We start from the raw sequence: 16834 nt of genomic DNA, 5'->3' as shown, positions 1-16834 counted from the left end.
CATCTGGGGCAGGAGCCGTGCATGGCCGGGCACCCCCGGGCAGTGACATTTTTTTATATATAATTCTCATGTGTGTCAGCACAGGGCTGCCGAGTTGGGGTTCCCAGGGTTGAGGTTATGTGTTGTGTGAGTAGACTATATTTATGAATAAAAATACCTTAATTTTACCTAACTGTCACTAGTGATGTCCTGAGTACAGGCTGAGTGCCATCCGTCTAATTCAGATTTCCAGCATGAATCTCAAGTCATCTTTTAGCTGGTGCAGTAAAATAGCTCTCAATAGATTGTGGCTGCTCTTACAGCATGAGAAGACTGCAGAGCTCATGGAGATGAGGCGGGTATATACCATGCTATATAGCACGCCGGTGCTGTAACCTTCTCCTGCTAGGGTCCTTCTTCCACCCCCAGGGAGTGCACAGCAAGCAATGCTGGCTGATGTCCATCTATTGGACCAAAACGAGTCAAGGAAAGGAAGCCACGGTGTCCACGCTCTCGTCTCACTGGGGGCTGCCAATGTATTCCTGCAGCAGCCCGTCCGTCTTCTGAAGAAACCGCGCCACCGTGTCCTGCACGTCACTGCCATGGTGTTCAGACGCTGGATCCAGAAACCTTCCATGGCGCAAGTCGTCCAGGCTCTGACATTTCAGCTTGCCCAGTTCTTCTGCCAAAGTCTTCATGCCCTTGGCTGGGACGTTCTCTAAAGTAAGAAATCACCAAGAAATTGAGGTAAATCACTGAGCGTCAGGGAGAGGGGCTAATCCCAAGCCTCAGCATAACGACCCCTTTACACTGCAGGGGGCAGAAACCTAAAAACGAGTGGGGTCAGCTTGCTATTTACACGACCAGGGTGACCAGATCCCTGGCGAGAAGCAGTGAGCACCAGGGCTTCACATTCCTGACGCTCCTTGGGATCTTGGGCAAGTCATAAATTGTAAGCTCCTTGGGGAAAGGACTTTACTGTATCTGAATTGTAATAATGATGTGAGCCACCTTGCCCATTCACTCGTGTATATGTGCTACATTTATCTTTATATTCCGCCGAGGCGCTGAACGATGAGGAAGGTCCATAATTTACAAAGCAAAAGGAACAGAATGACTTGGTGAATGTACTGGTGAGTGACCCAGCCACATCTTAGTCCAATGCTAACCCAAGCAGATGATACTTACTTGCCTGTATTTTACGCTGTTCTGTGCGAGAACGTTTTGGATTAGCAAAATGCAAATGCTCTTTAAATCAAGATGCTCCATACTGGCTCAGCCCAGCAGCCTGTCTCTTACAGGGGCCAAGCCAGATCCCAAAGAGCAGATCCATTTCTTGTTTCTGTTTTATTCCCCATTCCTAACATCCTATTTGCTTTTTTACCACCGCCACACATCGGGCAGAGGATTTGAATGTATTATCCATAAGGACTCCAAGGTCCTCTTCCTGACAGTAACTCCCAGTACAGAATTCAGCATTGTATACCTGGACTTGGTATTATTAGTTAGGTTTACTGCTATGGCTCTGTTATCTCTGAGTGCCCATTTTTGCCCCCTGTTCATCTGCTGGTCCCAATGATCCCTCACAAGCTTCTTGCTTTTGATATACTTGAAAAAGATTTTATGAGTAGATTTTGTAGCAAATTACTTCTCAAATTCTTTATTGGCCTGCCTTATTAACGTTGAACATCTAATGTGCCAGTGCTTATATTTTTTTTCTTCTCATTTGGATCTGCCTTCCCTTTTTTGAAAGATGCCTTCTTTTCTTTAAAAACCTCCGTTTAACCATGCTGTCTGTTTGGTCTTCCTTTTACCTTTCTTAATGCATGGAATACATTTTATCTGGGCTTCCACGATTGTTTAAAATACTATGTCCACACTTTTGACCCTCACAACTATTCAGTTTAGTATTTTTTCTCATTTCTTTATTTTATCATAGTTTCCCTTTTTACAGGTAAAAGTTGCTGCAGTAGTTTTAATGAATATCCTCCTTCCAGTGATTGTGTCAAATATAACTACATCATGATCACTACTGCCAAGCACTTCTACCACCTTTACCCTTTGTATCAGGTCTTGTATTCCAGTGAAAACTAGATGTAAAGTAGTTCACCTCTAGTTGGTTGCTCCATGTAGCAGTCATTAATGGCATCTAAGAACGTTAGCTCTCTAATATGGAGAAATTGAAATCTCCCTGTATATTTTATTAGCCTGTCTAAGCTCTGTTAGCATTTCACAGTCTGTCCTCGTTCCCCCATCAATTTCTATCCATAAAGATTCCAGAGTGCAGTTTCTTCACCACATGCTTGACATGTAGTGGTGCCTCTCCACCAATTTCATCTGCCCTATCATTGCAATACAAGGTAGTCACAAAGCAGATGATGTTAAAAGTCAAGAACATTCAGCCTATCGTAATGCGTCGATACAGGCAGGAGCTAGGTTTAGAGTATGTATCGCTAGTGTAAATAATACCTACAAGTAAATGAGGCAAGGGTAGTCATAAAACAATTACAAAGGTGCACGGTTTCCACCAGGTCTCTGGCATTTATTTAATGGATTTCTTGCCCGCCCCTCCTACTATGCCTCTGTCTTCAGTTAGTGCCGCACCGTCCAACTCTCCAATCTCAATTTTTAGATTTATAGCATTTGCATACAGACTTCTTTTTATTTCTATTCACAACAAGCAGCTTCCTGGCAGCTCATGCAGGTAATTTGCAATCATTCGTATTTGCTCTGTATTTAAATCAGGCCTTAGCACAGCCACTCTATCGGGATACTCGGCTTTCCTGTTGTGACAGTATCCTTAGAAGATGCCTCACTCTGAACAAGTGTCTGCTGTCCCTCATGCTCTCATGGGAAAGCTGCTCTCGCTCCGTTTTGAATGGCCGAGTCCCCTCCATCACGTCAGGATAGGCTTCCCCTTCCCCAGAACGTTCCTGACCCAGGGAGGCTGCAGCTCAGCCTGCACCTGTTCCCAGACAATCTGCCTAAAAATTATTAAGTGAGGTTATCGTTTGAAAGTCTGCCCTAGGAACATTTCCAATCCCACTCCTTTTTCACCCTACTGAATCTGCACGGATTTAACCGGCCAAAGGAGCCACTTCTTTAAACAGGTAGATAAATCTCTGTAACATCGACCCCATTGCAACCTGAAAGGGTTCATATTCAGCCACTCGGGTACCTTTTGCCATCCTCATAGTTTCGGAGATAATTTTCCGCAAAGCCTGGTCGGCCTGATGGAGCAGACTGGCTGCACACACAGCACGATCGGCATCCTGGAAGTGATCCCAAAACAAGGAGAGGATTAGTACAGAACCATGCAACACCATCCGCATGCTCCAGCAGACAGAGTGCCACACACTTACCTTCTCAGCAGCAGTGTTTTCCTGAAACTCTCTCACAGGATTTTCCAAGGCCATGCATAACAAGTCTTCCACTTCTGGGCTGTAAAACAGCATCACAGATTGTAAAGAGAAGCAGCAACCTGTAAATGAACACCGAAGTCATACAACACCAAGCTGACTTAGGGAATAGCCACTGCTATTAATTGCATCAGCAGCATGGGATCTTCTTAGTGTTTGGGTAATTGTCAGGTTCTTCTGGCCTGGTTTGGCCACTGTTGGAAACAGGATGCTGGGCTTGATGGACCCTTGGTCTGACCAGGAGGGCAATTTCTTGTGTCTCATGCAAGCAACAGAGAGAAAGGGAGGGTGGAGATAAAAAAAAAACCCCCAAAAACCTCCTTAGGGCACCAGATCCCAAATTCAGTCACGACCCCCAGTAATACTGAGTCTGATAGACATTGAGTTTTGGAGTTAGCCAGACAGAACTCAATTCCCCCCGCTCAATGGCTGCAAGTTATTGGGGTAAAAGGAAGCAGCACTGGCTGCCGGGAAAATGCCTGCCTTACATTTATCTACATAACCTTGGCCCGCAGAGCTTTCCCGCTCACCGGCTTACTCAATATCAACCTTTCTTCTTATGTCACGCCTTCCCTCAGGTAAATAAAACATGTTTCCATAAATCGTCTAATGTGAAAGTCATCAGATACACTTTCGAGCCTCCTATCACAGTAACATTTTTAAGTCTTCAAGCAAGCCGCTGACAGCATTCTTATACCATCCCCTAATCCCAGCCCAGAGACTACAGGGACCCTTCCCCTAATCCCAGCCCACAGGGACCCTTCCCCTAATCATAGCCCAGAGAACCTTCCCCTAATCCCAGCCCACAGGCTACAGGGACCCTTCCCCTAATCCCAGCCCACAGGGACCCTTCCCCTAATCATAGCCCAGAAAACCTTCCCCTAATCCCAGCCCACAAGCTACAGGGACCCTTCCCCTAATCCCAGCCCAGAGACTACAGGGACCCTTCCCCTAATCCCAGCCCACAGGGACCCTTCCCCTAATCATAGCCCAGAGAACCTTCCCCTAATCCCAGCCCACAAGCTACAGGGACCCTTCCCCTAATCCCAGCCCAGAGGCTACAGGGACCCTTCCCCTAATCCCAGCCCACAGGGACCCTTCCCCTAATCATAGCCCAGAGAACCTTCCCCTAATCCCAGGCTACAGGGACCCTTCCCCTAATCCCAGCCCACAGACTACAGGGACCCTTCCCCTAATCATAGCCCAGAGAACCTTCCCCTAATCCCAGCCCACAGGCTACAGGGACCCTTCCCCTAATCCCAGCCCAGAGACTACAGGGACCCTTCCCCTAATCATAGCCCAGAGAACCTTCCGCTAATCCCAGCCCACAGACAACAGGGACCCTTCCCCTAATCCCAGCCCAGAGGCTACAGGGACCCTTCCCCTAATCCCAGCCCACAGACAACAGGGACCCTTCCCCTAATCATAGCCCAGAGACTACAGGGACCCTTCCCCTAATCCCAGCCCAGAGGCTACAGGGACCCTTCCCCTAATCCCAGCCCAGAGGCTACAGGGACCCTTCCCCTAATCATAGCCCAGAGACTACAGGGACCCTTCCCCTAATCCCAGCCCAGAGGCTACAGGGAGCCTTCACCTAATCCCAGCCCAGAGGCTACAGGGACCCTTCCCCCTAATCCCAGCCCACAGACTACAGGGACCCTTCCCCTAATCCCAGCCCACAGACAACAGGGACCCTTCCCCTAGTCATAGCCCAGAGACTACAGGGACCCTTCCCCTAATCCCAGCCCAGAGGGACCCTTCCCCTAATCCCAGCCCACAGGGACCCTTCCCCTAATCCCAGCCCACAGACAACAGGGACTCTTCCCCTAATCATAGCCCAGAGACTACAGGGACCCTTCCGCTAATCACAGCCCAGAGAGTACTGAGACCCTTCCCCTAATCACAACCCAAAGTACTGAGACCCTTCCCCTAACCAAAGCACAGAAAGTACCGAGATCCTTCCCCTAACCATAGCAGAATACAGGGACCCTTCCCCTAATCCCAGCCCACAGCAACCTCCTCTCCTCCCAACTCCTGCCATGCAGCCCCTGTCTGTCTGTCTCAATCACTTGCTCAGGAACAGAAGTCCCCTCTTCCCCACCACCCTCTGCCCAGCTGCCAGCCCCTCCCCTCTCTACCCCTTAGCTTACGATGCTGTGATCTTTGTACAATGGCAGTAGCTGCAGAAACTTGAAATAAAATCTGTATCCCCGAACCTTTTCCCACCAGGCTTTTATATCGAATATCCTGAGAACCTGACTGGGAACCACTACCCAAATCCTTCAGCCTTGTGCCCCCTCCCCCCAGGGCTGCACACCCTGCCCCTAATTGATTTTGATAATTAAACTCCACAGTCATTACTGATTGATTATGAGCAGCAGGGGGAGTTGTTGGGAAGAAGGGGGAATACTTGGGGGTCCGTATTCAAAACGTTTGTCCAGACTTTGCCAGACAGAAAATCCCAACAATTTCACCACTCAGAACTTATCCAAGTAAAACCGTAGCGGGATAAGTCAGAGGTGCTGTGGAGTGCAGCGGCGTTATCCGGCGAGGAACCTGCCGGGAGCGGCTCCGGCAGGAGTCTGTGATTAAAGCTTCTGGCTCGGGTGGAGGAGGCTCAGAGATTTTGGCTTCAGTATCCTGGGAGGAGCAGCCTTAGGTCTCTCCTGCCCACTTCATTTTTTTACATTTTGGGAGTTAGGAGGACTGGGGGGATCGAGCTTGAAGGTCTGAAATGTTATCCAGTTATATCTTCAATAAAAACCACAACAAACCCTACACAGACTGACAAAATATAATAACGAAAACCAAGGGAACAGCTTCTCACAGTAGCTCACGACTTATCACTTTTATAAGGTTTATCACATATCAAAAATCCTAATAATAAGAGTAAGAAAGGTAAATAACCTAATCTGCCTTTTCCCAAACTTTCACCCTTAAACATAATATAAATATTCATAACTTATATTCTAATGTACATCTTTAAGCAATGCACACATCACGTCATACACACACACATCCACTCCCCTACTCTCCCATCCCAAAACACATCCATATGAGAACCCCACATCCAGGAGATGTACTGCTGTCCTGAGAAACAAAAAAAGCTTCCAAATGTATGATGTAAGAGCAAACAGCAATGTCTCCAACAGTTTGAAAAATGTAAACCTCTCCTGTGAAAATGATCCGCATACAATGCGTAATACAAGTCAAGTCCCAAATCCATTCTGACAGCACCAATGCTGCCTTGGATCAGAAAGGTCTCCCAGTAGGAGATCATCACCCTGGTACAGGAGGAAAGGATCCTGTAGCAAGGACCTGCTCTCCAGGTGATGCATTGTCCTTTCGCACTGAGGATATCTCCCCAAGGCCTACTGCCCAGGAGGGAAGGGTTAGGTCGGCCGTCATAGTTGGTGATTCGATTATTAGGAATGTAGATAGCTGGGTGGCTGGTGGGCGTGAGGATCGCCTGGTAACTTGCCTGCCTGGTGCGAAGGTGGCGGACCTCACGCGTCACCTAGATAGGATTTTAGACAGTGCTGGGGAGGAGCCAGCTGCTGTGGTACATGTGGGCACCAACGACATAGGAAAATGTGGGAGGGAGGTTCTGGAAGCCAAATTTAGGCTCTTAGGTAGAAAGCTTAAATCCAGAACCTCCAGGGTAGCATTCTCTGAAATGCTCCCTGTTCCACGCGCAGGTCACCAGAGGCAGGCAGAGCTCCGGAGTCTCAATGCATGGATGAGACGATGGTGCAAGAGGGATTCAGTTTTGTTAGGAACTGGGGAACCTTTTGGGGAAGGGGGAGTCTCTTCTGAAGGGATGGGCTCCACCTTAACCAGGGTGGAACCAGACTGCTGGCGCTAACCTTTAAAAAGGAGATAGAGCAGCTTTTAAACTAGAACAAAGGGGAAAGCCGACAGTCGCTCAGCAGCGCATGGTTCGGAGAGAGATATCTTCAAAGGATACTAATGATGCATTAGAATTAGGGCATCCCAACAGAGAGGTTCCATTAAATGCAAACATAGTTCATATGCCTATATGTAAAAAATCACCAAAGCTAATGATTTCTGAATTATCCCAAACAACTGAAAAGCAGGTTGTTAAAACAAGCAAAAAACACACTTTGAAATGTCTGTATTCCAATGCCAGAAGTCTAAGAAGTAAGATGGGAGAATTAGAATGTATAGCAGTGAATGATGAGATTGACATAATTGGCATCACAGAGACTTGGTGGAAGGAGGATAACCAATGGGACAGTGCTATATCAGAGTACAAATTATATCGCAATGATAGGGAGGATCAACTTGGTGGGGGTGTGGCACTTTATGTCCAGGAGGGTTTAGAGTCCAACAGGATAAAGATCATACAAGGGACTAAATGCTCAGTAGAATCTATATGGGTAGAAATCCCATGTGTGTTGGGTAAGAGTATAGTGATAGGAGTATACTACCATCCACCTGGACAAAATAGACAGATGATGAAATGCTAAGAGAAATCAGGGAAGCAAACCAATTTGGCAGTGCAATAATAATGGTAGATTTCAATTACCCCAATATTGACTGGGTAAATGTAACATCAGGACTTGCTAGAGACATAAAGTTCCTGGATGTAATAAATGATTGCTTCATGGAGCAATTGGTTCAGTAACCAACAAGAGAGGGAGCTATTTTAGATTTAATTCTTAGTGGAACACAAGATTTGGTGAGAGAGGTAACGGTGGTGGGGCCACTTGGCAACAGTGATAATAACATGATCAAATTTAAACTAATGACTGGAAGGGGGACAATAAGTAAATCTGCAGCTCTAACACTAAACTTTCAAAAGGGAAACTTTGATAAAATGAGAAAAATAGTTAGAAAAAAACTGAAAGGTGCAGCTGCAAAGGTTAAAAGTGTTCAACAGGCATGGACATTGTTTAAAAATACAAACCAGAGGCGCGGTCCATATGTATTCCACACTTTAAGAAAGGTGGAAGGAAGGCAAAACAATTTCCAGCATGGTTAAAAGGTGAGGTGAAAGAGGCTATTTTAGCCAAAAAAACATTCTTCAAAAATTGGAAGAAGGATCCATCTGAAGAAAATAGGATAAAACATAAGCATTGTCAAGGTAAGTGTAAAACATTGATAAGACAGGCGAAGAGAGAATTTGAAATGAAATTGGCCATAGAGGCAAAAACTCATAATAAAAACTTTTAAAAATATATCCAAAGCAAGAAACCTGTGAGGGAGTCGGTTGGACCATTAGATGACAGAGGGGTTAAAGGGGCTCTTAGGGAAGATAAGGCCATTGCAGAAAGACTAAATTAATTCTTTGCCTCCGTGTTTACTAATGAGGATGTTGGGGAGATACCAGTTCCGGAGATGGTTTTCAGGGGTGATGAGTCAGACGAACTGAACGAAATCACTGTGAACCTGGAAGATGTAGTAGGCCAGATTGACAGAGTAAAGAGTAGCAAATCACCTAGACCGGATGGTATGCATCCTAGGGTTCTGAAGGAACTAAAAAATGAAATTTCTGATCTATTAGTTAAAATTTGTAACCTATCATTAAAATCATCCATTGTACCTGAAGACTGGAGGGTGGCCAATGTAACCCCAATATTTAAAAAAGGCTCCAGGGGCGATCCGGGTAACTATAGACCAGTGAGCCTGACTTCAGTGCTGGGAAAAATAGTGGAAACTATTCTCAAGATCAAAATCACAGAGCATATAGAAAGACATGATTTAATGGAACATAGTCAACATGGATTTACCCAAGGGAAGTCTTGCCTAACAAATCTGCTTCATTTTTTTGAAGGGGTTAATAAACATATGGATAAAGGTGAACCGGTAGATGTAGTGTATTTGGATTTTCAGAAGGCGTTTGACAAAGTCCCTCATGAGAGGCTTCGAAGAAAACTAAAAAGTCATGGGATAGGAGGCGATGTCCTTTCGTGGATTACAAACTGGTTAAAAGACAGAAAACAGAGAGTAGGATTAAATGGCCAATTTTCTCAGTGGAAAAGGGTAAACAGTGGAGTGCCTCAGAGATCTGTATTGGGACCCTTACTTTTCAATATATAAATAAATGATCTGGAAAGGAATACGACGAGTGAGGTTATCAAATTTGCGGATGATACAAAATTGTTCAGAGTAGTTAAATCACAAGCAGATTGTGATAAATTGCAGGAAGACCTTGTGAGACTGGAAAATTGGGCATCCAAATGGCAGATGAAATTTAATGTGGATAAGTGCAAGGTGATGCATATAGGGAAAAATAACCCATGCTATAATTACACAATGTTGGGTTCCATATTAGGTGCTACAACCCAAGAAAGAGATCTAGGCGTCATAGTGGATAACACATTGAAATCGTCAGTGCAGTGTGCTGCGGCAGTCAAAAAAGCAAACAGAATTTGGGGAATTATTAGGAAGGGAATGGTGAATAAAACGGAAAATGTCATAATGCCTCTGTATCGCTCCATGGTGAGACCGTACCTTGAATACTGTGTACAGTTCTGGTCGCCGCATCTCAAAAAAGATATAATTGAGATGGAGAAGGTACAGAGAAGGGCAACCAAAATGATAAGAGGAATGGAACAGCTCCCCTATGAGGAAAGACTAAAGAGGTTAGGGCTGTTCAGCTTGGAGAAGAGACGACTGAGGGGGGATATGATAGAGGTCTTTAAGATCATGAGAGGTCTAGAACGGGTAGATGTGAATCGGTTATTTACACTTTCGAATAATAGGACTAGGGGGCATTCCATGAAGTTAGCATGGGGCACATTTAAAACTAATCGGAGAAAGTTCTTTTTTACTCAACGCACAATTAAACTCTGGAATTTGTTGCCAGAGAATGTGGTTCGTGCAGTTAGTGTAGCTGTGTTTAAAAAAGGATTGGATAAGTTCTTGGAGGAGAAGTCCATTACCTGCTATTAAGTTCACTTAGAGAATAGCCACTGCCATTAGCAATGGTAACATGGAATAGACTTAGTTTTTGGGTACTTGCCAGGTTCTTGTGGCCTGGATTGGCCACTGTTGGAAACAGGATGCTGGGCTCGATGGACCCTTCGTCTGACCCAGTATGGCAAGCCTTGTGTTTTCTTTCCCTTTTAATATCTGGGGGGAGGGCCTTCAGACTGTCATGGGCTGTAATTTGTAATTATTTTGACTGTTGTGGGATCCCAATATATCTGTAATTATTTGGAGAGTTTGTTTTGGGGGAGGGGGTGGATGAATGGCTCCTGCTTACCCATTAGGACTTTTTATGTTGAATATGAACAATACCCGGACAGCGTCAGATCTGCTTTCCACCATGTGCAGGCTTAGCTGGGCAGTAAGGTTATTACTTCTATGCAGATTAGTGGCACGTGAGAACAGCTCTAATCTGTATATATCCTGCTATGCCCTAGACATAGCCCATTTATCGTATTTCTCCTATTGCATACCTTACTTTGTAAGTAGTTTATTTATTTAACACTTTTCTATACCGACCTTCATGAAAAAATTTTATATCAGATCGGTTTACATGTAACAAAGGGTATAACTTAAACAAGAACAATTCACTAGAAGCAGAAGTTACATATAACAAGGGTAGATAACTTGGAGGCTAGGCTAGTCAGAGGTATAGGACAGTGTAACTGAAGAGAACTAGAAAAGGCAATGAAACAAAAGAAACGGCGGCTTAATTATAATGTCTAAACATGGCGGGGCGTTAGCCAGTAAAGCAGAGTCCTGTCCGGTTGACAATTAATGGCTTAGAAAGTTAGGGGAAGGCCTGGAGGAAGAGCCAGGTCTTAAGTTTTTTGCGGAAAGTTCGAAGGCAAGGTTCTAGTCTGAGGTCCGTGGGCATATTGTTCCAGATAGTTAGACCTGCCGTAGAGAATGCTCGTTCTTTGGTGGATGATAGTCGCGTGGCTTTTGTTGGGGGAACTTGCAGGGTACCTTTGTAACCTCATCTCCTGTTATCTCTTTGAAACATTGCTCCAACCATTTTCAATCTACATAATCTCATTTCGTCTAAGCTGTAAATTTTCCAATCATAATAGGTTCTTAACCTGAATCCCTACAACCTCTCCCCTCTCTAATCTCGGCCTCTTTCCTGTACCCCCCTGCCCTGCCTTCCGCCTTACTTCATCCCAAGTTCCCTCCACCCCTTCTCTGAAGTTTATAGTCTGTATACAGCCTACACCTCCCCCCTCCCATGGAGCCCCCATACCCTCAAGACCTTTTATAACCTGTATGCGTACTAAGTTTAGTTAATGTTTGAATGTTTCATCGCCTTCTCTGTAAAGCGCATTAAGCTTAGTTCATGTTTGAATGTAAACCGATGTGATGTTCCCAGTGAACGTCGGTATATAAAACTCGTTAAATAAATGTGCCACACCCAATCTCCCTGCTCACCACGTATCTGAGCGTCACTAGTGATACGGAGCACGGCTCTTATTCACCGTCTGTCCAGCAGCGCCATGAGCGAGACCCTGGCCTGGAAAAGTCCCTGCACACACCCTGTTCTCACTTATCCTTCCAACGAGGCCCCCGTTCCACGTATCTGAGCGTCACTAGTGATACGGAGCACGGCTCTTATTCACCGTCTGTCCAGCAGCACCATGAGCGAGACCCTGGCCTGGAAAAGTCCCTGCACACACCCTGTTCTCACTTATCCTTCCAACGAGGCCCCCGTTCCACGTATCTGAGCGTCACTAGTGATACGGAGCACGGCTCTTATTCACCGTCTGTCCAGCAGCACCATGAGCGAGACCCTGGCCTGGAAGAGTCCCTGCACACTCCCTGTTCTCACTTATCCTCCCAACGAGGCCCTCGTTCCACGTATCTGAGCGTCACTAGTGATAGGGAGCACGGCTCTTATTCACCGTCTGTCCAGCAGCGCCATGAGCGAGACCCTGGCCTGGAAGAGTCCCTGCACACACCCTGTTCTCACTTATCCTTCCAACGAGGCCCTCGTTCCACGTATCTGAGAGTCACTAGTGATAGGGTGCACGGCTCTTATTCACCGTCTGTCCAGCAGCGCCATGAGCGAGACCCTGGCCTGGAAGAGTCCCTGCACACACCCTGTTCTCACTTATCCTCCCAACGAGGCCCTCGTTCCACGTATCTGAGAGTCACTAGTGATACGGAGCACGGCTCTTATTCACCGTCTGTCCAGCAGCACCATGAGCGAGACCCTGGCCTGGAAGAGTCCCTGCACACACCCTGTTCTCACTTATCCTCCCAACGAGGCCCTCGTTCCACGTATCTGAGCGTCACTAGTGATACGGAGCACAGCTCTTATTCACCGTCTGTCCAGCAGCGCCATGAGCGAGACCCTGGCCTGGAAGAGTCCCTGCACACACCCTGTTCTCACTTATCCTCCCAACGAGGCCCTCGTTCCACGTATCTGAGCGTCACTAGTGATAGGGAGCACGGCTCTTATTCACCGTCTGTCCAGCAGCGCCATGAGCGAGACCCTGGCCTGGAAGAGTCCCTGCACACCCCCTGTTCTCACTTATCCTCCCAACGAGGCCCTCGTTCCACGTATCTGAGCGTCACTAGTGATAGGGAGCACGGCTCTTATTCACCGTCTGTCCAGCAGCACCATGAGCGAGATCCTGGCCTGGAAGAGTCCCTGAACACACCCTGTTCTCACTTATCCTCCCAACGAGGCCCTCGTTCCACGTATCTGAGAGTCACTAGTGATAGGGAGCACGGCTCTTATTCACCGTCTGTCCAGCAGCGCCATGAGCGAGACCCTGGCCTGGAAGAGTCCCTGCACACACCCTGTTCTCACTTATCCTCCCAACGAGGCCCTCGTTCCACGTATCTGAGCGTCACTAGTGATAGGGAGCACGGCTCTTATTCACCGTCTGTCCAGCAGCGCCATGAGCGAGACCCTGGCCTGGAAGAGTCCCTGCACACACCCTGTTCTCACTTATCCTCCCAACGAGGCCCTCGTTCCACGTATCTGAGCGTCACTAGTGATAGGGAGCACGGCTCTTATTCACCGTCTGTCCAGCAGCGCCATGAGCGAGACCCTGGCTTGGAAGAGTCCCTGCACACACCCTGTTCTCACTTATCCTCCCAACGAGGCCCTCGTTCCACGTATCTGAGAGTCACTAGTGATAGGGAGCACGGCTCTTATTCACCGTCTGTCCAGCAGCACCATGAGCGAGACCCTGGCCTGGAAGAGTCCCTGCACACACCCTGTTCTCACTTATCCTCCCAACGAGGCCCTTGTTCCACGTATCTGAGAGTCACTAGTGATACGGAGCACGGCTCTTATTCACCGTCTGTCCAGCAGCATCATGAGCGAGACCCTGGCCTGGAAGAGTCCCTGCACACACCCTGTTCTCACTTATCCTTCCAACGAGGCCCTTATTCCACGTATCTGAGAGTCACTAGTGATAGGGAGCACGGCTCTTATTCACCGTCTGTCCAGCAGCGCCATGAGCGAGACCCTGGCCTGGAAGAGTCCCTGCACACACCCTGTTCTCACTTATCCTTCCAAAGAGGCCCTCGTTCCATGTATCTGAGCCTCACTAGTGATACGGAGCACGGCTCTTATTCACCGTCTGTCCAGCAGCATCATGAGCGAGACCCTGGCCTGGAAGAGTCCCTGCACACACCCTGTTCTCACTTATCCTCCCAACGAGGCCCTCGTTCCACGTATCTGAGAGTCACTAGTGATAGGGAGCATGGCTCTTATTCACCGTCTGTCCAGCAGCGCCATGAGCGAGACCCTGGCCTGGAAGAGTCCCTGCACACACCCTGTTCTCACTTATCCTCCCAACGAGGCCCTCGTTCCACGTATCTGAGAGTCACTAGTGATAGGGAGCACGGCTCTTATTCACCGTCTGTCCAGCAGCGCCATGAGCGAGACCCTGGCCTGGAAGAGTCCCTGCACACACCCTGTTCTCACTTATCCTCCCAACGAGGCCCTCGTTCCACGTATCTGAGAGTCACTAGTGATACGGAGCACGGCTCTTATTCACCGTCTGTCCAGCAGCGCCATGAGCGAGACCCTGGCCTGGAAGAGTCCCTGCACACACCCTGTTCTCACTTATCCTCCCAACGAGGCCCTCGTTCCACGTATCTGAGAGTCACTAGTGATAGGGAGCACGGCTCTTATTCACCGTCTGTCCAGCAGCACCATGAGCGAGACCCTGGCCTGGAAGAGTCCCTGCACACACCCTGTTCTCACTTATCCTTCCAACGAGGCCCTCGTTCCACGTATCTGAGAGTCACTAGTGATAGGGAGCACGGCTCTTATTCACCGTCTGTCCAGCAGCGCCATGAGCGAGACCCTGGCCTGGAAGAGTCCCTGCACACACCCTGTTCTCACTTATCCTCCCAACGAGGCCCTCGTTCCACGTATCTGAGCGTCACTAGTGATAGGGAGCACGGCTCTTATTCACCGTCTGTCCAGGAGCGCCATGAGCGAGACCCTGGCCTGGAAGAGTCCCTGCACACACCCTGTTCTCACTTATCCTCCCAACGAGGCCCCTCGTTCCACGTATCTGAGCGTCACTAGTGATAGGGAGCACGGCTCTTATTCACCGTCTGTCCAGCAGCGCCATGAGCGAGACCCTGGCCTGGAAGAGTCCCTGCACACACCCTGTTCTCACTTATCCTCCCAACGAGGCCCTCGTTCCACGTATCTGAGAGTCACTAGTGATAGGGAGCACGGCTCTTATTCACCGTCTGTCCAGCAGCGCCATGAGCGAGACCCTGGCCTGGAAGAGTCCCTGCACACACCCTGTTCTCACTTATCCTTCCAACGAGGCCCTCGTTCCACGTATCTGAGAGTCACTAGTGATAGGGTGCACGGCTCTTATTCACCGTCTGTCCAGCAGCGCCATGAGCGAGACCCTGGCCTGGAAGAGTCCCTGCACACACCCTGTTCTCACTTATCCTCCCAACGAGGCCCTCGTTCCACGTATCTGAGCGTCACTAGTGATAGGGAGCACGGCTCTTATTCACCGTCTGTCCAGGAGCGCCATGAGCGAGACCCTGGCCTGGAAGAGTCCCTGCACACACCCTGTTCTCACTTATCCTCCCAACGAGGCCCTCGTTCCACGTATCTGAGCGTCACTAGTGATAGGGAGCACGGCTCTTATTCACCGTCTGTCCAGCAGCGCCATGAGCGAGACCCTGGCCTGGAAGAGTCCCTGCACACACCCTGTTCTCACTTATCCTCCCAACGAGGCCCTCGTTCCACGTATCTGAGCGTCACTAGTGATAGGGAGCACAGCTCTTATTCACCGTCTGTCCAGCAGCGCCATGAGCGAGACCCTGGCCTGGAAGAGTCCCTGCACACACCCTGTTCTCACTTATCCTCCCAACGAGGCCCTCGTTCCACGTTTCTGAGCGTCACTAGTGATAGGGAGCACGGCTCTTATTCACCGTCTGTCCAGCAGCGCCATGAGCGAGACCCTGGCCTGGAAGAGTCCCTGCACACACCCTGTTCTCACTTATCCTCCCAACGAGGCCCTCGTTCCACGTATCTGAGCGTCACTAGTGATAGGGAGCACGGCTCTTATTCACCGTCTGTCCAGCAGCGCCATGAGCGAGACCCTGGCCTGGAAGAGTCCCTGCACACACCCTGTTCTCACTTATCCTCCCAACGAGGCCCTCGTTCCACGTATCTGAGAGTCACTAGTGATAGGGAGCACGGCTCTTATTCACCGTCTGTCCAGCAGCGCCATGAGCGAGACCCTGGCCTGGAAGAGTCCCTGCACACACCCTGTTCTTACTTATCCTCCCCGTTCCTCAGCATTATACTGTTCTTTTCCCAGGGGTTTTTTTCTGGATTTGGTACTTGTATTTTCTCAGCCATCAGCAGTATTGTTCCATCTGGGAGAGGTGGGTCTCTGCGGCGATTTCTCTGCAGGCAGGTCTCCAGAGAGCAGTCCACAAACAGCTGGCAAAATCCCAGGGAATCTGGAAGGATTTGAAAAGAAAGGTTAATGATGTCTGCTCTGGTATGGATTGTCAGAGTGAAATTAATGATGATAAATGCTTTCATGAGACACTGAGAAGAGAGAATTTGCCTTGATCATGAGTGAGGGTCTTAAGGTAACAAACAATATGAAGAGAGAGTGTCTTGTGCCTGAGAGATGTTGCTGCATAAGGAAAGCTGTGTTTACTAAAATGTAAAAAAAGGTGATAAAGTCTCTGCAGTTCTGTAGGCCGCACTTCCAGGAGAGAGAGCCGAAGCTTTATGAGATGAGACGTATACGCTATAGAAAGAAGGGAATAAGAAGAGACATTCAAATACCTCAAAAGTAGCAAGAATATACAAACCCCCAATCTTTTTCAGAAGAATATTAGTTTATTATGTATTTAGATTTGATTTTATGTCCTTTAACTCAAACTGAATCACAGAATGGATTACAGACAATGGTGTAAGGTCTGGCAGCTAAGATTTAATGCTAAAAAATGCAGACTAAAGCATTTAAGAA

The 16834-nt window shown here is 48.1% G+C and overlaps 1 protein-coding gene across 2 annotated transcripts; it reads right to left on the bottom strand.

Annotated features, from left to right (window-relative positions):
* Positions 1-322: 322 nt before the first annotated feature.
* LOC115096059 (L-seryl-tRNA(Sec) kinase-like) lies at positions 323-16595 on the bottom strand. Of its 2 annotated transcripts, none has more exons than XM_029610589.1 (4): positions 16127-16595; positions 3342-3420; positions 3158-3251; positions 323-697 (listed from the first exon to the last, which is right to left on the bottom strand). In XM_029610589.1, exons 1-4 carry the CDS (start codon positions 16396-16398, stop codon positions 498-500), a joined length of 645 nt encoding a protein of 214 aa, XP_029466449.1. In that variant the 5' UTR covers positions 16399-16595; the 3' UTR covers positions 323-497. The 2 variants fall into 2 exon arrangements, with proteins under 2 accessions (XP_029466449.1, XP_029466450.1); XM_029610590.1 differs by lacking the exon at positions 16127-16595 and adding an exon at positions 12251-14549.
* Positions 16596-16834: the final 239 nt, after the last annotated feature.

The sequence above is a fragment of the Rhinatrema bivittatum genome, chromosome 7 (genome assembly GCF_901001135.1).
Source record: "Rhinatrema bivittatum chromosome 7, aRhiBiv1.1, whole genome shotgun sequence".
NCBI classification, from domain to species: domain Eukaryota; kingdom Metazoa; phylum Chordata; class Amphibia; order Gymnophiona; family Rhinatrematidae; genus Rhinatrema; species Rhinatrema bivittatum.
The sequence above is the reverse complement of the archived record's forward strand: the minus strand, read 5'-3'. Positions and strand labels throughout refer to the sequence as shown.